Here is a 25,374-nt window from a genome sequence, read left to right as displayed (position 1 = left end):
GGTCTATAGTATCTATGGATGAAGACCTTCAAACACATTTTCCAAGAATCTAGCTAAAACAAAGTGGTCGCTATGAGCCAATGAGTTTGTATGAATGGTTTTCCCTTTCCGACAGCGCCACAATGTGGCCAAACTCAGCCACACTTTACAGGTTAGTTAGAGTCATATAATTGAGTCAAACAGATCAAGACATCTAAATATGTGCCCGTTATAGCACAACCGTGTGGTCGATCTAAAGGTGCTTGCATATGTTGAGTGTTGACACTGTTTGCAACATGTGTACCAAACGTGAGTGATTTATAGGCATTTATGTGCGAGACCACACCCACATGAATGTTTATTGGTCAATAACGGCCATTTTGTTTTTGGTATAAGTCTGGAAAATATTGCGTTGAGAGATCTTGGTCCATAGATGCCACATATCAAGTTTTGAGCAGATCGGTCATTCGATGCCAGAGTGCCATTTTAAGTGGCAGAAAATCCATCATGGTCGACTTAATGGATCCTTCAGACAAATGTGTTCCTTGTGAGAATGACCTATGTACTGATTTTCATGATTCTAGCTCAAACAGGGTAAAATTAGACATATTGTCTTCGGATGAGCTACTTCTGTACTGTTTACTACACTTGCCAAATTTCAGAACTCAACATACAAACGATACATCAGAACTCAAAATCAAACTGACCCTGCAAAATAATATGCTTTTGATGTATTTTGGACTATTTTCAATGCTGTTAACTACTTTAAACGTTTTCACCTCCAGAATCGCTCGACCGATTGGCAACACATTTGGTACATAGCATCTATGGATGAACATCTTTAAACACACTATTGTCCAAGATTCTAGCTGAAACAATATGGCTGCCAAGAGGCAACAAGCTTGAGTGAATGTTTTTTCCTGTCCAACAGCGCCACAATGTGACCAAACTCAACCCTATTTTACAGGTTAGCTAGACTCACACCCTTGAGCATTTGTGCCAAATTTCATCAGATCAAGAGATATAAAAATGTGCCCAACGTGTGGTAGATATGAATGTGCTTGCATATGTACCACATTTCATTAAACATACGAATATCTGTGGCTGATTTACAGTATATGCATTTATGTGACAGACCGCACCCACGTGAATGTTTATTGGTCATGTTGTTTGACATACTATCCTGGATGTGTTTACAGACCTTGGTCCATAGATACCATATATCAAGTTTTGTGAAGATCGGTCATTTGGTGAAAGAGGAGCAGCATTTGAACTGTTTTTCAGAAAATTCTAAATGGTGGAAAATCCTTCATGGTGAACCTTGTGGGTTCTTGAGGCAAATGTGTTCCTTGTGAGGAGATGGACCCACAGTATGTACCACATTTTATGACTAGGTCACACAGGGTTAGGGGCATGGCCTTTCAAAGTTTGCATTTTCAATCGCTTGTTTTTGGCCTACCATGTTGTCAATTGTCATGGCATTGCATGGGAGGGTGTGGCTTTTGGCCCTTTATATTCATGCCAGGTTGTACCCTCCTGGGACTTACCTTCTCACGAAAATGTGCATGTGAATTTCGGCTTTACAGAAGAAGATTAAAAAGAAGAATGAACCGGAACAAAAACAATAGGGTTTCACCAGCTTCGCTGCTTGAACCCCTAACTAGCTGAAACGATCCACCAATGATTCCCTATATGGCATCTTCTTGTCATTAACCACGTTTCCACTCAATTGTTATGCAAGAAAAGTCATACCGGGCTTCCGAGTGGCGAAGCGGTCTAAGGCACTGCATCTCCGTGCTAGAGGTGTCACTACAGTCCCTGGTTCAATTCCAGGCTGTATCACAACCGGCCATGATTGGGAGTCCAATAGGGTGGCACACAATTGGTCCAGCGTTAGGGTTTGGCCTGTGTAGGGTGGCACACAATTGGTCCAGCGTTAGGGTTTGGCCTGTGTAGGCCGTCATTGTAAATAAGAATTTGTTCTTAACTGACTTGCCTAGTTAAATAACGGTAAAATAACACTGTCATGACAGCTGTGATGGAAATAGGAAGTTTCGGTAAAATTGTATAAATGCCGACACATAATTTGTTCGTTTGACATGGTGGGATCTTTTTGTGTCGGTAATTAAATATATGAGAATTCTGCCTTTATGCGCAAATATTGACATAATAACCATCATATTGAAGTAAACTTGGAGTCACGTGATGGTATGGCGTGTGGCCTCCCACTGCGACTCTTGAAACCATGCCGTTTATTAGGCTGCAGATTAAATAAATACATTGGGGTGGTGAACGTGCACGATGATGAGCTTGATGCTCATTTCCAATAAATATTGAGGTTCTTATTCTGGTGACGTGATGATGGATGCTTGATTGCTTTTTGACAAATAAAAATATTCTCGCTCTTATCCATAATAATGTCATCATGTAAACTAGCCTCCCCTTGGCTAGAGCGCACGTAAAACCAGAGTAGGCACATTTGCTATTTAACGCAACCGTTTTTGTGGCAAAACTATCCGTAGAGGTGAAAATCAGATGCAAACAATTAACTTTAGATTTTTATTCGGTACATGAACACGAAAAAGTACATTTTGGTTACACTATGTCATCAAGCAATAATTTCTAAAAGCAACAAATCCGTTTGTTGGAAACACCACTGGTGGGAAAATTCAAAATTTTCCACCAGCAGATTTTTGAATATTCGCATGGAAATCTTTTGCCAATTGGATGGAAACCTAGCTATTGTTACGAACTATCTGGCCACACAGAATCACAATACCCAGACTTTTGACCCCTTGAAGAGTGCGCATCTTAATTTATCCACCATCTTTGATAATATAGTCAATGAACAAAAATATAAACACAACACGTAAAGTGTTGGTCTCATGACCTGAAATAAAAGATCCCAGAAATTTTCCACATGAACAAAAAGCATATTCTTATCTCGAATTGTGTGCACAAATTTGTTTACATCCCTGTTTGTGAGCATTTCTCCTTTGCCAAGATAATCCATCCACCTGACAGCTGTGGCATATTGAGAAGCTGATTAAACAGCATGATCATTACAGGTGCACCTTGTGCTGGAGATAATAAAAGGCCACTCTAAAATGTGCAATTCTGTCACACAATGCCACAGATGTCTCAAGTTTTGAGGGACTGCAATTGGCATGCTGACTGCAGGAAATGTTTGTTCATTTCTCAACCATAAGCTGCCTCCAAAGTCATTTTAGAGAATTTGGCAGTAAGTACAACTGGCCTCACAACCGCAGATGTGAATGGCGTCGTGTGGGCGAGCGGTTTGCGTTGTGAACAGAGTGCCCCATAGTAGTGGTGGGGTTATGGTATGGGCAGGCATAAGCTACAGACAATGAACAATGGCAATTTGAATGCAGAAATACCGTGACAATATCCTGAGACCTATTGCTGTGCCATACATCCGCCGCCATCACCTCGTGTTTCAGCATGATAATGCACGTCACCATGTCACAAGGATCTGTACACAATTCCTAGAAGCTAAAAATGTCCCAGTTCTTCCATGGCCTACATACTCACAAGACATGCCATCAATTGAGCATGTTTGGTATGCGCTGGATCGATGTGTACAACAGCATGTTCCAGTTCCCGCCAATATCCAGCAACTTCACACAGCCATTGAAGAGTGCGACAACATTCCACAGGCCACAATCAACACCCTGATTAACTATATGTGAAGATGTACCGCTGCATGAGGCAAATGGTCACACCAGATACTCACTGGTTCTGATCCACACCCCTACTTTTTTTTTTTAAAGGAAGCTGTGACCAACAGATGCATATTTGTATCCCCAGTCATGTGAAATCCATAGATTAGGGCCTAATGAATTTATTAAAATGTACTGATTTCCTTACTGTATGAACAGTAACTCAGTAGAATCTTTGAAATTGTTGCATGTATATTTTTCAGTATAGATTTTACAACCAAACCAAAAATTACAAAGCTGGAACTAGAGCACCCGTGGGAAAACTGCCCTTTGAATTTCTTAAGAAAAAAAGTCACCCAAAGGTTCTGTGCCATGATAATGTAGTTAGGCTAATGATAGGTAAAATAATATTTTATGATGGTTATTCCATGGTCTAAGCATGAGACCAACTGGGTTTGAAAATGTGTCATCTGCACAACGCAGAATTGTTAGCCCGCTGAGCTAAAGCCTATTGGCATTACCTTGGGAGAGAAAACCATTGACATGTTCAGTGTTTATATGTGTGCAAATATATATTTTTGATAAACTAGGGGGGCCAACCTGATTGGGTGTGACAGAATATTCAGGTTTTAGTTGATATAGTAAGTGAAACCTGGTACATTATAATTCCACTGTATTTGTTTTTTGCCCAGACTGTGGCCCTGTCCAGAAACAACACAGCTCCTACCCCTTCATGATTCATGTAAATACAAAATAATTTGATAGGTGTAAGCAACATGGTATCCATCCAAGCTGATACTAAACATACAGTACATGGGGATACTAGATAATTATTTTTAGCACTAGTATGCCATCTACTGATGATTGTCTGTCCAAATCATTCACTTCCACAGAGGACTCAGCAGTTTAAATGCATCTTATTGTCAGGTTTTGGGGAAATGAGGCTATTATCTGGCCTAGTAAGTAATTTGTACAACTTAAAGACCACATAGTGTGGTGTTAATCTATTTTTTTTTAATGGTTTTAATCATTTTAGTGTAGTACAGGTACGGCAGTGCATGAGTAAGTAGCCTTGCACGAGCCTTGGCACATTTTTACAGTCTTTGGTATGACTTGGCCGGGGATCAAATTCACAAACTTCCAATCTCAGGGTGGCAACACTAACCACAAGGCCACTGAGTTGATGGAAGAATCCGGTAGCCTTAACCAATCCCTAGTAGTTATACTCAAACATATTTAGTGACATTTAAGTTGAAGCATTGATGGCCAAGATGCAGGACAGCAACCAGAGGCAGGATATCTTTTATTTGAAATAAGTTCCTTTCTTTTTGCATAAGTGAAAAATGCACTCAAACAGCCACCTGAGGGAAGTCTACATCTTTAAATAAAAAACAAGCAAAGTGTACATTTTTAGTACAAAATTGTCTTAAAAAATTGCACAGATTGTGTATAATATATATATATATTCATATTTTCCATTTTAAACAAACTTTAAAATAAAGGCTCAGAAAGTAAACAAAATCCACCAAATGAAAAATAAAAACATTTTCCCTAGAATTTAAAGCTGAGGAAACTTGAGACCCTGTTTTCATTTCTGTATCCAGCATAAATATACATATCCTTATATATATATATAATTTTTCCAATCTCTGTGCTCTGTATTTGACCAGAAAATCAAAACCTATTGCAAAGTAGTTAAGTCCTACTATAAAACATGGGGGGAGAAACAAAGGTTATTTCATTTCAACAGGTTATGCAAAAGTCTTACATCAACTTTTACATCAAGTGACATTGTAACAGAAGTAATTGGAATCCCTGGTTTTATGAGTTCACTTTTTCTCAAATTGTGTGTATTTGTGTTCCAAAAAACATCAATCCAGAAATCCAGTTTTGCTTATCACCAGAACACATTTCCCTGACTTTAGAACTGAGCGCTGTGGCGGTTGGAGACGCTCAGCGCCGGTATGGATGGAAGCCCGTTACGTTGTGATTCTGCACACGAGCAAAAACGGCTGCGGCAGCCTGGGGTCCCACTGCCGGTTGTGCTGTTGGTGCCCCGTAAGAGGCAGTCTGCTGGCTGGGGTCTGCGAAAGTATGCCCAAACCCACTCAGGTCCTGACCATAACCTGTGAGGGTGGGTAGGTGGAGAACAGGGAAGAGAGGTTCATTATCAGGATCGTAAATGGTATTAAGTGAAAGTCCCTTATTTGACCTATAATAAATACATTGATCATAGTTTCAGGGCCTTCTAATGTTCATGTTAAATATTGTATTCCTTCCATCGTGAGCCTCCATGAACCTACATTCAGAGTTTGGTTAGCCAATTAGGAATGGGCGCTTCCAGTGTAAATCAATTGACTTATAATTGAGGATTCAAAGATGTAATCTGAACTCTTGTGAAAGGCATAAACAAAAGGAAAACAGTATAACAAATACTTAAATCAGTTTTCAGTCACACAAGCACACACATTCTTTTTCCAGACACTGGATGGCACCATCTCCCTGCAATCCACTGTAGTCAGAGAAGCAGGGAACTGCATAGACATTCAGTGAAGACAGGTCTGAACAGTTCCAACTCATGTCGGACAGTACAGAATAACAAAAACATTTATGAAATGAAACAATAGAAATGGTATAATACAAGGCTGCAAGAAATAATTAAGAAGAGCTAATAGCAGAGGGGCTAATATGACCAAAGAAATCAAATATAAATTGGGTATTCGTTCACCAGCCAGAAGTTATTTTTTTCTTCATACAAAAGTCCCTTAGATTATCATCATTCTTTTAGCTGTCATAAGGAGATGGCATTTGAAAAACAACAAGTGAATTGACTGCCATCACATTGAATAACAGAGCAAAATAACAGAGAGCAAGAGAAAAAGTAAACAATGTTGAACATAGTACACCACGAACGCATTTTGCCAATTAGATCATCCCCTTTTTAACAGCAAAGCTATGCAGAGAGAGAGTGGACAAAGTGAGGACGCAGGTGTTGTTAGTATAACAAACTACAGCTACTACAGGAAATGAGGTGTAACACTGTTAGATGGAATATTCATACCTTGAGATATGGACAAAAATAACTCAACCTCAAGTCAATGAATACTGTAGCTGTATTTTAGTATACTCTAGAACAGTGGTATTCGAAGTCAGGGTCGTGGGGGAACAAAAGGTCATGTGTAGAGATTATTGTATGGAACAATATACAAATGTTTTTGAGAAGGAATTAGAAAATGTATTTATTGGTTTATTTTCATTTTGATAAGAGATGAAAACGAATAGAAGATTATTTGTTGATGTAAAATTTTAACGTTAACCATTTTAAGGCTGTGTCATTATTTGGGGTGGGGTCGTGAGAAATTCTTGGGGAAAACATTGGGTCCCCAGAAATTCTGGTGGAAAAAAATGAGGTGCCCGCTGAAAAAGTGACTACCACTGGTCTAGGAGTATGTACTTTGTATGCACAAACATACCAAAGTACATGCAGGGGAAAAGTATGCAAGGGAACATTAAAGTTGCAGTTATGTCTATGTACCGAACTGTACTTTTGGTGGTTGGAAAAGACGATGCTCACACCTACCTGCACTACTTCCTCCCTGCACATCCTGACCATTACTGTGAGAAGGACGCGTTGGTCCGTAGGAAGAGGGCTCCTGAGGGTAGTTACCCAGGCCTATCAGGGAGACGAGGAGACTACGTTGACTGAACCCAGATAGAGAGTCTACTTTACTTTAAAATGGTCCCCTTCTTAGACCTGCCACCTGGGGCTTGGCTTAAATTAACACTTATTACACTCTCTCTGACTGCTGTGAGACTCCTGCTAAAATCAGTGCACACATCCTTATTACACTCTCTCTGACTACTGTGAGACTCCTGCTAAAATCAGTGCACACATCCTTATTACACTCTCTCTGACTACTGTGAGACTCCTGCTAAATCACATACATCTTGAATTAGAAACACATGGGGTAGATAGGCTACTTGCTAATGCCCTTTGCTGCCTGTGGCTATGGTTACTGTACTAAATTATTCTAAAATCAGGCGGCTGACACTAATGGTTAAGAGCAGGATGGGTATGCAAAGCACAAGCATGAAACACCGAACAAGATGGGAATCTCACACCTGACAGTTACAGGGAAATATACAATTTATATAGTCAAATATAAATTATGGTAGAATATACACACACAGTGACCAGTTTATTAGGTACACCACCCTGTTCACAAAAATTGTTATCACCTACAGACAGTGAGTCATGTGGCAGTGGCTTGCTATATAAAGCAGGCAGACAGGCATCGAGGCATTCAGTTACTGTTCGATTGAACTTTAGAATGAGCAAAATGAGTGACCTAAGCGACTTTGGGCGTGGCATGATCATTGGTGCCAGTATCTCAGAAGCGGCCGCCCCCTATGGCTTTTCACGCACCACAGTGTCTAAGGATTACCAATAATAGTGCGACAAACAAGAAAACATCCAGTCAGCGTCAGTCCTGTGGACAAAAACAGCTCCTTGATAAGAGAGGTCGAAGGAGAATGGCAAGAATCATGCAAGCTAACAGGTGGGCCACAAACAGACAAATAATGGAACAGTACAACAGTGGTGTGCAGAAGAGCATCTCGGAACACACAACTTGTCAGTCCTTGTCATGGATGGGCTGTTGCAGCAGACGACCACACCGGGTTCCAATCCTATCAGCTAAAAACAAGAAGCGGCTCCAGTGGGCACGTGATCACCAACATCGGACAATTGAGGAGTGGAAAAACGTTGCCTGGTCCGACGAATCCCGGTTCCTGTTGTGCCATGCGGTCAGGATTTGGCGTAAGCAGCATGAGTCCATGGCCCCATAATGCCTGGTGTCAACGGTACAGCTGGTGGTGGTGTAATGTTGTGGGGAATGTTTCCTGACACACGTTAGGTCCCTTGTTACCAATTGAGCAACATTTGAACGCCACACCTTGTAGAATCCATGCCCCAAAGAATATGGCTGTTCTGGAGGCAAAGAGGGGACAGACCCGGTACTAGATGGATGTACCTAATAAACTGGCCACTGAGTGTATACAGTCTTGAAGAGCTATACACTAAGAGATATTAACAAAGCAATATATCCAAGTCTGTGTCTCCCTATTGTATTTTGTTTACGAAGGATAAATGCCAGTAGGAAATGAGGGGGAACACAGAATGAACTAACTAGGCTACATAAATTAACCTTCCAAACAGCAAGGATTTACCAATGCATTTTGTTTAAAGAGGAAGAGACCTTGTGCAAAAGCCCCGCAATTGATGACAATGCTGGATTTATTGATACAATAAGTATAATTGGAGAGTAACTGGAAAAATCCTGATACATTTCATAATGATGTATTGCATTGAGTCTTCTCATAACAGCTGTAATCTGTTAGTAGGAAAATATTGGTTTCAGGCCAATTACGCTCAAGAGAAAAATAACATGCAGGATCCATCGACACCAGAGCTCATGCCAGGAGAGAAAAGCCAACCAAGTCAGTGACAAAAAGGGAACAGTTGGCCAAACTGCCTGTCACTTTTGCCAGTAAAATATCTACCTGGTTTATCTGCAGTTTGGTGGGCATTCAAACTCCTCTCAAAAACATTGAGAGGCAGGATGATCTAATTCAAACCTACCATGGGTTACCCATTCCCATTATTCCCCAGCCCCACCTGGAAAAATGCTGAAACGGGTGGCACTGAAGAGTCCTGGGTATGGTGGGACTTCTATAGCATTTCCATGGTCTGGAGGGTATGTATGCAAGCGTGTGTATGCATGTGATGTCATTAAAGCTAAATTGTACCAAAAGGCAAGCTCCTGCTTGTTTGAGGGTTGCAGTAATGAGCTTTGGCAAGGGGGCGGTTGTTGACCCAATAAAGCATCCAACATAATGGATCCATCCAGTACAGGCCATAATAACAGTAGGGTTGAGGGCGGGGCTGAGGAATTCATGGAGGCTCTACTTACCATACTGGCTGTAAGGGAAGTCCGGCTGTCCCGTGGGTGCTTTGCTCATGTCCTGAGTAGGTGTGGTGGCTGGAGCAAACCCCAGCGGCCCTGTTCCTGGAGTCGTGGGCGGGGGCGGCACTCCTTGTGGTGCATACTGGTCACCATGAGGCGTGCCAAAACTGTACCCTAAACCAATGCCAGATGGAAGAATCATTATAATGTACATTCTGAACTATCAATGATAAAATGTTAATGTCTCGTACAGGTTATCATAATCAAAAGAAACATAACATGATTATTGTAGTAGGAGCTGCAACCCTAGGCATTATAAAATAATATATTGTGAAGACTATATTAACGTTCTTGTGAAGACGACATTAAAATATATTTCAGAACCATAAACGTGTGTGTTACTGTTGGTGTTGCAGCACTGCTATCAATTTATTCAAGACAAAGCTGGCAGTGAAAGTACAATGATTTTCCTCCTTCATTTTCTGATTTAGCTGACTTTCATCAATGCCTGCATATGAAACTCGCAGTGACCTTTCAGAGTTACTTTTAAGAGGTATTTGTAAATGTGTGTAGACGTTTTTAACAAAGCAAAACACTGCAATCATATTTTGGCACATAATATTGTTAATCACAATATTTACGATATGAAAACAAAATAATGTATGTAGATGGAAACACTTAAAAAAAAAATGACAATACAGCACAGCTACTGACCAAACTGAGGTGGTGTACTGTATCCCTGTTGAGCGTAGGCCTGAGGTGCCCCAAACCCCCCCGCCGGGGCCGCTGTGACGAGGAATGCGTTGAATGGCGAGGGGGGCTGTGCGGGAGCTCCACGACCCGCAGATAAAGGGGGCCCGTACCCACCTGAGACAGAACACAACGTATAGTTACGTATATACATACACACATGATGACAGGTGTCTATTGCTACATGTTCAGTCCCAGATATACCCTAGATGAAACCCACTGTCAGCAGACACTGCATATTAGACAATATTTTCAACATGGGGAGAACCGTGTCAAAAATAACAAAAATGCAACTTGTATATGAATGTGGTGCATTCTAGAACTCGAGCATTAAAGCTACAATAGCACTTGCTTGACCTAAGATACAGGAACACCGCTGGGATTGTTTGGGGGTTGGTTGTATGATACATGACAAGCGAGGGTGAAGGGAGGTAAGAATCATTAAGCCCATTATCTGTCTTGAGAGGGAAATGAGCAGAGTGACCTCAGCCATTACAGCTGACACCGTGATAACACTGGTGCTTAACGGACAATAACTAATTGGTCAATATGGAAAATACAAAGTGCAAGACAATGTCTGTCGCAATACTTTCTTGATAAGTTAACTGTCACACAAGACTATTTACTATTTAAAAAAGCAAGTTAGTGAGATATCTGAAATGTTCAAGTGATTCAAGGACAAAACATACCCAAGGGCTGGCCTGTAGACACCCAAACTCCTTCAAAGAGAAAATAGTTGACAGTTTATTTATACTGGCACAAAACCAATCTCGCAATATGTAATTGGTAACTGTGGTACTGTTGTCAGTAAGTTGACCATTCCTAAAAGTTACATTTCAGTGCTGACCCAGAAATACAATGTTATAACATAAGGCATCAGACATTGTAACAGTTTCCAATGCTATCTTTCTTCTAGTTATAAAATAATGTCATGTTCCTGGTCTGAGAGATCGAGCCGTGCCTGGCTGGTCTCCCACTCACCCGGAGGCCCATAACTCTGCTGCCAGCCTTGGGCAGGCTGTGCCGACCAACCATTGGCTGCACTCAGGATGCCTCTGGGTCCCCATTGGTTAGGTCCAAGCTGGCCAGGAGCGTTGCTGTCCCGAGGTTCAGCCTTTTTCACTTCCACCTGGACAAAGGACAAGGAGGGCACACATTGCAAGACCAGTAATTTATCTTCAAAATCCCTTCCTTATCTAAACTCACCCATTACTAATATTTATCTTTAACATATCAGCTTGAGGGTTTCAGTTTTACATCTTATCTGAGCCAACACTGCTGCCTAATACAGATAAAAAGTTGCTTAACAATATGTTTCTCAGGTATTTCAGTCACAATAAGGTTTTGATACATCAATTTATGCAATTGATTTAAAATGGTGCTAAAAACGTCATGAAAACTACAACTGGTCTACCTGAGAAACATAGAATTCCTATTTACTGTTTTTTTTATGCCCTTTAATTTTTATAAAAACATCTAATGGAAGGTCAAGACTTACCTTTCCCGGGCTAACGCTTAAATAATCTCAATTATGTTTAACTTGGAGTAGAATTTCAGAGGGAAATGGATGTAGAAAGAAATGTGTATCATATCTATCAGAATAAGAGGTACAACATGCAGACAATAGAAATGGATAGTCATAAGTCAATATAGAAATGAATCTTCATACTGTGTCAGATAATGGAGAAAATTGCAATGTTGCTTAATTGACTAATACCCATCTGATTTGCTCATCTCAGACAGAATAGAAGTACCTGGTATTGGACTGGTCTAACGTTCAATGAGGTTGAAAAGCCTGTTCTTTTAACATGCCAGATGGCTTGTGAGGCTACCAGCCATTATCTGCCCTAAAAAAAGAAATTGTAGCGTCACTTGCTGTAGCTAGCCAGCAACAGAGATACCAGCAGTTTACCAGAGCGAAAAATGGGTTTAAAACTAGGGGGGAGACTAGATAGAAATAGACTAGGCTCTATAGAGGTTGAGTTATTGAGGTCACCTTGCATGAGGAAAACGAATCGCAATTCTTCCCCTGCTTTAAGGTGGTGCTACCTTCTTTGGCTCCCCTTTCTTCTCTGTCGACCTAATTACAGGCACGTTTCCATGAGTGCCCCCCGCCTAGCCTATAGCGCAGATACCTGGGTCCTCTCCCTCGGGCATCGCGGCTGGAGTGATGGATACCACGACTTCGGTACACTCCCCAACAGCAGACCTGGGATTTGTGCCACAGTTTGATGTGCTCCACTTTCTAATTTTATCACTTTTATTCCCCTAAGTCCCAGCCTAAGGTAATGTCAACTCAAGAAAAATATCTCAAGTCGAGCCCCAATTCCTGCTGGAAATCAGGACAAAGTCAAGGAGAGTCGGTATGAGTACAGCACAATGTAGGTAGGGTCTCATACATCAATCATGAACAGACATGGCTTTAGTTTGTACATTTAACGAGGTCAGAATGGGTTAAACTATGAAACATTTGTAAATAAGTAAAACATGTCTGCGTGGACATTTAATGTTCTCTTTCAATAAAATAAAAAGTATCTTTGTTTGGGGGGGGAATCGGAGTGCTGAACTCAATTTTTTCCAAATGTTTAAAATGTATTTTGTCAAGATAATTACTTCTGTAAGAGAGGATGTCTCAGAAGTAGCTAAGCTAAAGTGTTTTGTTAAAACTATAAATGATGAATGATTGGGCATAAATAAATACAAATTTAAAAACTCTGCTGGTATCACAGAACTGTGGCTTTAGGCACCCAATTAGCTAAGAAATCTCCATTGGGAGAAATTATTGAATGAATAGGGGCTTCAACTAGCCCTTGAAAAAGACCCACCCATTTTGGTTGTCAGAATTGATCAACACAGTATGGAGATTCTTAAACTGAGGTCACTTAATTGAGGTTGTTTCACTTTTTAACAAGTTGAATAGGAAATATATCAAATAGCTCAAATAGTAAGTGACCTGCCAACAAAATAAGAAAAAAATAACTGAACAAGACCAATCCTTTAGGTGATTTCGTTGTGGTAAAATACACACTTATCTCCAGGGGTGAAAGTAAGCCGGTAAGTCTTCCCGGCAAAAGAAAGTGGACTTACACCGTACCGGTAAAACATGAGCCTATCACAATAATTAAAACAAAATGTCAAGAAAACTGTATGCTTTTACAACATTTATCATAACCGCATGTCAGCCGGATGAAAAATTAGCGAACGGACTTGAAAATGGGTGGAATACAGGCCTACGATGCAAATACGGTGGTTCAACGAGAACACTGACATTTTTATAAGGCAGATGACTGGCTGAGACCGACACGCACAGAAAGCAGTAGACATCAATTCAGGCTACAAGTGTAGGCATAATGATAGCTTAATGTCATTACATTTTTGGTGTTTTAAAGGGATAGTTTGGCTATGTGGCCCTTTATCATCTTCTTCCCGAGTCTGATGAACTTGTGGATATAATTTTTTATGTACGGTGGTGTTCGATTTGATTGACACCCTTGATACAGATTAGCAATTATTTTTTTGTTATTATTATTATTTTTTAAACATTAGTTTATACTAATACAATTGCCCAGAGAAATAGATATAGTTGAACAAGTCATACTTTTTTTCCTCACAAAAAGGTAGCGGTCAAAATATATGACACCCCTTTTTTTTCAATACCTCACCTTGCGAGGATAACAGCACAGAGCCAATTAACAATTTCTTCATGTGTGCTTGGGGTTAATGTCTTGCCAGAAGATCCACTTGCGGACAAGTTTCAGTCTCCTGGAAGAGGCAACCAAGTTTTTGGATAAAATGTCCTGGTACTGGGTAAAGTTCATGAAGCCGTTGACCTTAACAAGGGCCCCAGGACCAGTGGAAGTAAAATAAGGTGAATTATTGAAAGGTATTGAAAACAGGGCTGTCAATTTTTACACTTTTTATTTTATTTTTATGATTGTCAAACAAAATCTTTCTCTGAGCAACAATTAGCATAAAATAATATAATTTCCCAATTGTTTTCTATAGAATAACTCAGTATTTTAATTATTTATTTTAGTCATTTTTACTCATCTTTATCAAGGGAAACAATAATTTCAGACTCCACTGTATCCGCGTTCAGTATGAAGGTAGAGGTAGTTTCGCGAGCCAACACTAACTAGCATTAGCACAATGACTGGAAGTCTACAGGAAAAGCTAGCATATGTTTGACAATCAGATTGAAAACATCATGACTGGTTGTGTTTATGCTACATGAAAAGGTAATACATATTAATTTAGTAAAATTACGAGATCCTATTACATGAATAGGGATTCTATACATAATTCTATGATCAGGCCCTCGTAATCGCCTGCAAACACATGAGATCCTGTACCGGGAAGAAATAAAATCTACTTTCACCCCTGCTTATCTACCATTATACGCTCCAAAACTGGCAACTTGAATCTCAAATGCCAGAGTAAGTATTGTATTTGAAGTAAGATATGGAATATCTTTAACAACCTAAAGGAGAGGTCAAAATAAACAAAGCCTTGGGCGACTACAGGAGTTGTACATAATATTTCAGAGGGGAGCCCAAGTCTTTTTTGCAACAAGTACAAGGCCAACCAGGCCATTGAAAGGTTGCAGTCAAGAAAAAAAATAGTGCCCTGATCTTTAGGAAAATATTTGGAGTACCACATTTCCGTAATCTTCAGCCGTGTCATTATCACATGAAGTTTACAGGAGCTTTAGGCCTTCATGAAAGAGTAACCAACCTCATTGGTGGCCCCTGGAAATAAGAGCTGTAACTCCAAAGGTAACAGCGCCAAACAATGCTTCCCGTCGCCCAAGCCTCTGTTTGATCTTGAGGGTAAAATAAAACTACAACTACACACTTTTTTGCCCATGATGTCGTGAAAATGCATGTTGACAGCCTGGTCCACTGATTGTTCGGCCTCGAAAGTAATAAATCCAAAACCTAGCCAACGACCAAGAGTGAATCAAGGTAGCAGGGTGTTGTGACAACACAAGATGAAGAACAGTATTGGGGTCAGCAAGACAGGGATCCATCAAGATTGAGCTGGAGGCTCCTGGGGCTTGGATGATGTCGCTGACTTGCAGCAATACACAAGTTGAAGTTTGGGGGCTGAGGCACTTTTATCATCCAATAAACTTTGCACCAATCCTCTCCATGCTAACTCTTAAAAATATTTTTAAAATAGTTCTAACATAGCAAAGTAAATGTAAGTAACATTTGCTTGTACTGCATTCATGCATTATATAGGGGATTGAAAATGTAATTTATATTCAACTTTAATATATTTACATGCAGTGCAGTCAGTGGAACTACCGAGGAATATAAAAACTATAGATTTTATGACACATTTGAGTGGTTTCAAAGCATTAATTTCTATACTGGATTCCAATTTGACCTGTGCTATTGATGTGACTTCATGCAGTTTCATCCAAACCCCACCTTGATCTGCCCCTTGGTATATTTCTGTGCAGCACAAACTGACAGCATCCAATGTTAATGCATAACAAAAAATGGAGAAACAGAAACTGTACAATGTCTAAAGATTTCTCCAAGCTTTCCCAAATTTGGTTTTATGTTTTGAGTCAGCCAGGATAAGCCTAAATGGAAAATTACAACATTACTTACAACAGCAACACAAAGATATAGGCCATTTTGTCTTCCGAATGTGTAAGTAATAACTAATGATGCTGTCAAGAGTTTACATGGGGGATAAACAAAGTTCCCTTCAAAACAAGGAGAAAAACCCCACTGTGTGAGGATTCAACACTTACTATATAAAACAAAAACAGTGAAATTAAGTAGCAAACCAACAAAGATTTGATAAAGGATTGATGGTGAATCATCTGGTAGCTTTACATTGAAATAGACAAAGTCTAACATAGACCCTAGGTTATTCTCACACCCTTTAAGCACAATGACTACAGTCTCTTCATGATATGAAAAAGAGCTCTAGCTGAACTTATGGATATACAGCACTGTAATTTAGCATAGCCATACCATCTTTGATTCAACTGTACATTTAGAAGGCAAACATTGGCAAATGTCCTGGTTCTGATAAGGTCTAAGGGGAGTACACATCTAAGGCTCTAAAAAACTTTTCAGAGTTTGCAGTAGCAAAAGCACACAACACTGAACCAGTTTCATTTTGATAAATGTATACCAGTGGCAGAATTGGGTTGTGAGAACATCTCCACTGAGGGGCCTAACCTGATTCCAATTCAATGTCCTTTGAGACAAAATAGATTTTGAAACCTCTAATTACATGTCAAGCCTTCCCAAGCCGCCTGATCTACAACTAAAAATACCATCCATCGATGACCTGTCCTTAATCTAGATTCAAAACTTAGTTTAAGCATTTAGAGACATATTGGTAACATTCAAGTCGAACATTTGCTGCAAACTGAAAGCCGCAAACATTCCTAGAAAATATATATTTTTAAATAATACAAGTTTCAAAACATCCTAGGTCCTTCTTAGCGCAACAAAACTCAGTTCATATGATGAATCTAAACTTTGTATACACCCCAAATTGACAGCCTGCACATTCCATTTGGGGATTTTACATCTGGCCTGTACCTCTGTGATACCACTCAGTACACAATAACCTAAAGGAGAAAAGACAAATCTTAAGAGACACCATTAATCACATTCAAACCATTCACAAGAAGGAGAAGAGAGAAAGAAAAATAGAAAGGGCTTACTTACAAAAATACTTAACTTTCTACATATGGGAAAACACGTAATATATATGTATATATTTTTAGATATATCAGACATGTCTAAATTAAACAAAAGAAAACTTAGTTCAATGCCGGACTTTAAAAGTATTTTATTAAAAGAAAAGTCTGGATATTATCCTTGATTATCTTTAAGGTTATTGCTGCGTATCATCGTGTAAATTCAGATGACAAACTATTCTGTTGGTCTCCCCAAAAGAGAGATCAATGGATTCTGAAGGAGAAGAGGGGGAATAAATTATGGAAGTCATTCATGACCACTGCATCATTGCTATGTAGGACAAGTGCAAAAGAAACAGCTCTGAGCAAACAGACCAAACTAATGTATATTTAAACTGTTTTGAGAAAACTGACCAGACTAAACAACATCAACCCATGCTTGTCTTGTCATTCTAACTGTCAACTAATTTAAACAGACTGAGTAAGGACTTCCACTTAAAACACGTGTCAAACTCATTGTTCCACGGACGGCTGAGTGGCTGTGGGTTTTCGCAATACCCTTGTACTCAATTCATCAATCATAGTCACTAATTAGTAAAGACCCCCCTCACCTGGTTGTCTGTCTTAATTGACAGGAAAAACTAAAACCCTGTAAACACTCGGCCCACCGAGGAATGAGTTGAACACCCCTGACTTAAAGGGATACTTTGGGATTTTGGCAATGCGCCCTTTTATCTACTTCCCAGAGTCAGATTAACTTGTGGATACCATTTGTATGTCTCTGTGTCCGGTATGAAGGAAGTTAGAGGTAGTTTTGCAGAATCATCTGCATAATTGTGCTTGTTAACTATCAATACACTGGTGAAGCTCTGCTATTTCAACATTTAATTAACCTCTTACTTCTACCCCCTCCTTTTTCGAACATTCTGTTAAAAAATCGCGCAACTTTTCAGCGTCCTGCTACTCATGCCAGGAATATAGTATATGCATATGATTAGTATGTGTGGATAGAAAACACTCTGAAGTTTCTAAAACTGGTTAAATCACGGCTGTGACTATAACAGATCGTGTGTTTCATTGAAAAACGCAAGAAAAACTGCTCTCTGAAAGCTAAAAATTATTTCCATAAGTCACTTCCATGGGTTGTTAAAAGAGGACAAAATGTAATATCGACCTGCATGCAATTCATACAAATTCCACACGATGACGCCATTGTCGTCATTTTCAATTGATTTTTTTGTTGGAAAATCCATCTATCTGGCTTCCGTTTCTTCCAGTCTCCACCCGGATGTTGTTAATGTGGACATTGGCAGCCATTGATTTGCAAACGAGGAGCTATTGAATATACATCGCCCTGTAATCATTTTGATAGATTATAAACGTTTACTAATACCTAAAGTTGGATTACAAAAGGATTTCGAAGTGTTTTGTGAAAGTTTATCGTCGACTTTTTTAATTTAAAAAAATTACGCAGCGTTTAAAAACAATGTTTTTTTCTGAATGACACAGCTTCCATAGAAAGCTATTTTGGGTATATATGGACCGATTTAAACGAAAAAAAGACCCAATAGTGATGTTTATGGGGCATATAGGAGTGCCAAGAAAGAAGCTCGTCAAAGGTAATGAATGTTTTATATTTTATTTCTGCGTTTTGTGCTGCGTCGGATAAGCAGAGTCTTTGTTTACGTCGCATTCAGGCATTTTCAGGTGGTGCATGCTATCAGATAATAGCTTCTCATGCTTTCGCCGAAAAGCATTTTAAAAATCTGACTTGTTGGCTAGGTTCACAACGAGTGTAGCTTTAATTCAATACCCTGCTTGTGAATTTTGATCAAGGTTTGAGTTTTAACGAGTACATTTAGCATTTAGCGTAGCGCATTTGCATTTCCAGGTGCCTACTTGAGACATATGCGTCTCAAGTAGAGTCAAGAAGTTTTAAGTCAAACTAAACGAGGAATGTTAGCACTTACAGTGGGGCAAAAAAGTATTTAGTCAGCCACCAATTGTGCAAGTTCTCCCACTTAAAAAGATGAGAGGCTTGTAATTTCCATCATAGGTACACTTCAACTATGACAGACAAAATGAGAAAAAAATATCCAGAAAATCACATTGTAGGCTTTTTAATGAATTTATTTTCAAATTATGGTGGAAAATAAGTATTTGGTCACCTACAAACAAGCAAGATTTCTGGCTCTCACAGACCTGTAACTTATTCTTTAAGAGGCTCCTCTGTCCTCCACTTGTTACCTGTATTAATGGCACCTGTTTGAATTTGTTATCAGTATAAAAGACACCTGTCCACAACCTCAAACAGTCACACTCCAAACTCCACTATGGCCAAGACCAAAGAGCTGTCAAAGGACACCAGAAACAAAATTGTAGACCTGCACCAGGCTGGGAAGACAATCTGCAATAGGTAAGCAGCTTGGTTTGAAGAAATCGACTGTGGGAGCAATCATTAGGAAATGGAAGACATACAAGCCCACTGATAATCTCGCTCGATCTGGGGCTCCACGCAAGATCTCACCCCGTGGGGTCAAAATGATCAGAAGAACGGTGAGCAAAAATCCCAGAACCACACAGGGGGACCTAGTGAATGACCTGCAGAGAGCTGGGACCAAAGTAACAAAGCCTACCATCAGTAACACACTACGCCGCCAGGGACTGAAATCCTGCAGTGCCAGACGTGTCCCCCTGCTTAAGCCAGTACATGTCCAGGCCCGTCTGGAGTTTGCTAGAGAGCATTTGGATGATCCAGAAGAAGATTGGGAGAATGTCATATGGTCAGATGGTCAGATGAAACCAAAATATAACTTTTTGGTAAAAACTCAACTCGTCGTGTTTGGAGGACAAAGAATGCTGAGTTGCATCCAAAGAACACCATACCTACTGTGAAGCATGGGGGTGGAAACATCATGCTTTGGGGCTGTTTTTCTGCAAAGGGACCAGGACGACTGATCCGAGTAAAGGAAAGAATGAATGGGGCCATGTATCGTGAAATTTTGAGTGAAAACCTCCTTCCATCAGCAAGGGCATTGAAGATGAAACGTGGCTGGGTCTTTCAGCATGGCAATGATCCCAAACACACCGCCCGGGCAACGATGGAGTGGCTTCGTAAGAAGCATTTCAAGGTCCTGGAGTGGCCTAGCCAGTCTCCAGATCTCAACCCCATAGAAAATCTTTGGAGGGAGTTGAAAGTCTGTGTTGCCCAGAAAGAGCCCCAAAACATCACTGCTCTAGAGGAGATCTGCATGGAGGAATGGGCCAAAATACCAGCAACAGTGTGTGAAAACCTTGTGAAGACTTACAGAAAATGTTTGACCTATGTCATTGCCAACAAAGAGTATATAACAAAGTATTGAGATCAACTTTTGTTATTGACCAAATGCTTATTTTCCACCATAATTTGAAAATAAATTCATTAAAAAGCCTACAATGTGATTTTCTGGATTTTTTTTTCGAATTTTCTCTCGCATTGTTGAAGTGTACCTATGATGAAAATTACAAGCCTCTCTCATCTTTTTAAGTGGGAGAACTTGCACAATTGGTGGCTGACTAAATACTTTTTTTGCCCCACTGTATGTCAAAGAATATTAAAGTTTGAAATGAGACCCAAAATCTATTCACACATCCTGAATAACAAAAAACAATAAACCTTCATCTCAATAAGCTTATTTCAAACTACATGTATTACTATAGCATGTTAACATGTTCCTAATAGAACTAAAACATCTACACAGGCAGCCCAATTTTGATATTCTTTCAACCAAATTGGTCTTTTGACCAATCAGATGGGCTCTTTAGCCAATAATAGGGCAAAAGATCAGAATTAGGCTACCTGTGTAAATGCAGTCTATATGCATCAGAAGCTGATTCTGTCACACAAAGTCAAGGAAAGATGTCTTAAATGAATGCCAACGTCATTCAACTTTCTCACCATGTAAACAGGTCTGCATGGGGAAAGTTCAATGGTTAAGGATGAAAAAAATGTTCCACCACAAGACACAGGGGGTATAGTTATAATTGAGTGGGGGTGAGGGGAAATGAATGCGCTTATCCTATTTGGGTCAGAATAGTTTGTCATAAGATTTAGAGATGGGAGGTATGGAAGAGAAAAACGAGATCAGCTTTTACCTCGGGGCCTCTGTTTCTCCGCGTCATAGATCATTACCACCTCTGTGACCTTGGATTACACAAAGGAGAACATGGGCTGCATTAGGATTCAGACCACTAGTATTGCCATAGCATGCATCACTCAGTTGGAACCATAGAATTAGGAAACAAATTTAATAGGCTCTCTATGGTTTGAACACTGACACATTCTATATCCTCAAATTGATAGCATTTTAACAGAAAAGTATGTTTTTCCTGTGTTCTTCCAAGAAGCAGTTCCTGTATTGGATCCTGGTAACTGTTTTAGGTATAAAACAAATGTATAAAGCTATACAATACAGTATACACTATCTTAACAGGACTCACCACTCCAAATCTATTGAAATATTCCCGGAGTTCTGGTTCACCACAGTTATGGGGGATTCCGCCGACAAATATCTTCTTTGATTTATTGCTGTCAGCTTTGCTGCCCTTCTGAAACAAAGAATGGGGTCTCAAAGCCAGATCGAGAATCACACTGAAGACGAGGCAATTCACCATCATCTAGCTAGACAGTCGAGAAGAAATTAGCTTCTCTCTCCTTTTGCCCTGGGGTATAAATGTCACGTCGATGCAAACACTAGTCCACACAGATCAGGGTGCACTAGTGCCTTCGCTTCAGCGTTACTGAGACAAACTATTTCAGGATTGCAGCGTAATTCATTTTTACAGAATCACTTAGTCTAACAATTACTTGGAAATAATTACATTTTAAGCTCCTTAGCAGAAGTCATGTTAACAGCAATAAGCCTCAGTGTGACAGACGCGATTTCTAGAGGCAGATAGGACCCAGCTTATCAAAGGACAAAAAGGATCCAATTCAATCCATTCTACCCAGGCTTGGTGCCCTATTTCTGTAGAGGACATACAGTACCTAGCCTCCACGAAACGAAATACGCTCCTTACCCAGCCGTCCTTAGTTCGTACTTTTTCAGGTTGCATTCCCCTGGGAGTACATGGCTTGGGGTCAATCTAAAGGCAAAGGATGAAATCTCAGCCTTCAATGAAAAAGCACCTTCAAATGTTCCCTCCAATTTATCAGGTGAATTAGACTACTCAATAAGGCCACATACAAATGGAATAAATTAAATATGTGCAATACAATTAACTTTACAATAAATCACAATTTAATTGCAAGAAAATAACCTTTATTATAGCAAAATGGTCATGTTCATATTGCTGCATATAAAACGCACTGTCTGCAGTTAATTATCTGTTAAATGTTGTTAAGCATCTGAACAGGTAACATTCAGCCTGCTTTGCATATAGCCCATCAGAACAGTCCAGGGATGTCCTTCAGAGAGCCAGCCTTTTGTTTTCTGAAGATGCCAGTGCGCGCTATGGGTTTACTATTACTTCATTAGCTCTGTGTAATACTTTACTGAAAAAAGTCCCCATTCCCATGCAGTGCTTAATCCTTATCTCACACTTCACAAAGGGCATCATTGGAAAGACACATATTTAACACTCACATTTCTGCCATCGAGATTATGGGGTTTGGTCTCCAGTACAGTCCGGACACAGTTGGGGTCTTTGAATTTGACAAAACCAAAGCCCCGGGACTGATTTGTGGTTTTGTCCTTCATGATGACACAATCAACTACTTCCCCATACTGCGAGAAATAGTTTCTCAAAGTTTCTGATAGAAAAGAGGACATTGACATGAGTCGGACGACGCCATTACAGAATCCTTTAGGGATATATACAAAGCCTAGTGTCCTGACATTATGGGTAATGTGTTTAAAAGTTCACTGGATGCAAAGCATGAACAATACATTTACATTACAGGCATGTATCTTTGGAGGCGGAGCACCCCCCCCCCCCCCCCCCCCCGCGGAGCACCCCCCCCCCCCCCCCCCCCCCCCCCCCCCCACACACACACACACACACACACACACACACACACACAAGGTAATCCCATGGAAGGACAAACAGAAATACATAGTACTGTGGCTACTGCTCATAACTTCAGAAAACACTGTCAGAGTGAAGAGTGTGGTGCAAAGACACACATTGTCTAATCAAGCATGATACAGAGAAGGGCTCTGAATGCCTGTGGCTAAAGAAAAACTATTGTAAAGCTACTAGGTCTGAGCAATTATGAGAAAAGCCTGCATGTGTGGTTTAACTGCAATACATGATAACATGCTACCCTTTGGGTACTCCAGAACAACATTTCCATGCAGACACTTTCATGTTCAAGCACAACACTATCTGCATTGCAATACACCTAATATTGACAGGTTGGTAATTAGACAGCTGACTCACCCTGTGTTGTACTCCAGTCCAAGCCACCCACAAACAGTTTCCTATAAAATTAAGAAAAAAGCCGTCCTTTGAGGACACTTGAGATGGTCCATCATTCCTTGGACACAATAAACCAGTCTCAAATGGTTTTGTGGCGTTAATGTGTGACTATTAGTTGTGCGACTGTGCCACATAACTATACTTTTTATGCAACCTTAAAATAGCTTGAGTTGTATTTGAGCGGGTGTTTCTATAGGTAGCTGATGTTTCGTATCAACACAAAACGTCCTAACGTTAGTCCTACGCGTGGCTCATTATGCATAGCTATGAACCCTAGGTACTTTCTATTAAAAGGCTGGAATATAGAGGATGACTTGTTTAGCCCCGACAACACTTCAGGTCTTTTTTTGTTTTATTCCTACTGCGACGTATCCAGTGCAGGCTAAAATAAGCCAGACATGAGAGACGTTAGCTAGCTAAAATAAATGATCCTTGCTGGATATTGAAAATAGCGTTAACTGCACATCGATCTAGGCTAGCTACATATTTGACATTATACTCTTATCAGCTGTATGCCGACATTCAAAACTAGGCAAGATATCATAGCCTCAACTATAATTTCGTATGGATAATTTAGATAGATCAAACCAACATTATCCAAATCCTCTCAATCCAATGCCCGCTAAATGTCCTGAAAGAGTCCTCTATCAAGTTCATCAAGTGAGTAACAGCGCAATAAAACTCGCGCCAGCTACAATTGAAGACGTTGGCTAGCTAACGTTAGCTAGTTGGCTCTAATATTTTTTGGGGGAAATCTGTTAATCTGTCAACTTCAATCAAACTTCTACCATCACACTCAAAATAAAATTGGCAACAACTAACGTAAACATGAAGATATCAAAGCTTCGACCCCTTTGCCCACATTTTTACCACACAATAGCTAACGTTAGCTAAATACAGTAGCTTGCTAGTTAGCCGCTAACATTGTAGCTACTGACTCGTTTCAGTTTCTATTTAGCTAGGTGGTTTGTTAGCTAAATAGTTGAGTTTTTCAATTAATTATTCAATGACAACTTGAAAAGTAATGTATAAATGGTATCTAAACCAATGTCATGCGTTTCCAAATTATTAGCTAGTAGTAGCTAGGCTAAAGTCAACTAACGTTCGCTTACTATCTAGATGGCTACCAGTACATATACTTAACAAAATGCTAACTAATGTAGCTAGCTGAGTAAAAGTGGTGATGCGGGTGAGATCTACCACAGTAATAATTAATTCAAGTTAAAAAATATATATAGCTATTTAACTAATTGTCATTAATTATATGGAGATCACATCTTACCCAACTTCATCTCCGGCTAAGTTGCTGTTCATTTCTAGACTAGTGTGCAGGGAACTGGTGTGCTGTCACCGGTTCGGTGTATTGCTTCAGTAGCTACTACCGCCCCTCTACTGTAGCTACTGTACTGATACCAGAGGAAGGTCACTCTGCTTTTGGTTCAAACTGAATCTGCGCAATGACGACATGTTTGCCACGGGGCCACCTGCAAGGGGTAAAAAAAAAAATACAGAACAGTTCTGGGATATGTAGTTGAAATTCAAGATGTAGTCTCTTTATTGACAAATTCGATCAGAAAATCAAATAATACTGCCCCGCACAGGCACATAGTGCATACCCTTGACCATGGACCAAGGAGATAGAATGGGTGACTTTGTAAGCCAACTAGCCTGCACAAAATAAGCAGCCTTTTTCACAAGGACCCCTTTTACAATAGTTTATAGTTTGTTTTCTATGAGTGCAGATTATTGTGTAGTAGGCCTAGATCTACATCAATCAGGGGTGCAGATTTAGTTGATCAAGTCTTGACTCTCCAAGATGACCATCTTGTATCACACTCAGTATGCTTTCATTGCTCTTTGATCTGAT

At 39.9% G+C, this 25,374-nt stretch overlaps 1 protein-coding gene across 4 annotated transcripts; it reads right to left on the bottom strand.

Annotated features, from left to right (window-relative positions):
• Positions 1 to 4,945: 4,945 nt before the first annotated feature.
• LOC139372203 (DAZ-associated protein 1-like) lies at positions 4,946 to 24,925 on the bottom strand. 4 transcript variants are annotated; one of them, XM_071112041.1, is made up of 13 exons: positions 24,790 to 24,925; positions 23,469 to 23,509; positions 22,673 to 22,839; positions 22,107 to 22,172; positions 21,528 to 21,632; positions 21,183 to 21,231; positions 15,230 to 15,312; positions 11,357 to 11,504; positions 11,065 to 11,094; positions 10,340 to 10,492; positions 9,632 to 9,799; positions 7,240 to 7,332; positions 4,946 to 5,785 (listed from the first exon to the last, which is right to left on the bottom strand). In XM_071112041.1, the coding sequence occupies exons 1-13, from the start codon at positions 24,819 to 24,821 to the stop codon at positions 5,613 to 5,615; spliced, it is 1,308 nt and encodes a 435-aa protein (XP_070968142.1). In that variant the 5' UTR covers positions 24,822 to 24,925; the 3' UTR covers positions 4,946 to 5,612. The 4 variants fall into 4 exon arrangements, with proteins under 4 accessions (XP_070968142.1, XP_070968194.1, XP_070968267.1 ...); XM_071112013.1 differs by having other exon boundaries at positions 5,493 to 5,785; positions 21,528 to 21,635; XM_071112093.1 differs by lacking the exon at positions 7,240 to 7,332 and having other exon boundaries at positions 21,528 to 21,635.
• Between the last annotated feature and the right edge of the window lie 449 nt (positions 24,926 to 25,374).

The sequence above is a fragment of the Oncorhynchus clarkii genome, chromosome 1 (genome assembly GCF_045791955.1).
Source record: "Oncorhynchus clarkii lewisi isolate Uvic-CL-2024 chromosome 1, UVic_Ocla_1.0, whole genome shotgun sequence".
Classification (NCBI taxonomy): Eukaryota; Metazoa; Chordata; class Actinopteri; order Salmoniformes; family Salmonidae; genus Oncorhynchus; species Oncorhynchus clarkii.
The sequence above is the reverse complement of the archived record's forward strand: the minus strand, read 5'-3'. Positions and strand labels throughout refer to the sequence as shown.

Excerpts from the sequence above, each read along its gene's own strand:
- LOC139372203 (XM_071112013.1), bottom strand. The coding sequence starts at position 24,821 with ATGAACAGCAACTTAGCCGGAGATGAAGTTGG. Across the intron at positions 22,173-22,672 it reads ATAATCTCGATGGCAGAAAT|ATTGACCCCAAGCCATGTAC; the intron begins GTGAGTGTTAAA and ends CTTTGCCTTTAG. Across the intron at positions 21,636-22,106 it reads TACGAACTAAGGACGGCTGG|AAGGGCAGCAAAGCTGACAG; the intron begins GTAAGGAGCGTA and ends TCTTTGTTTCAG.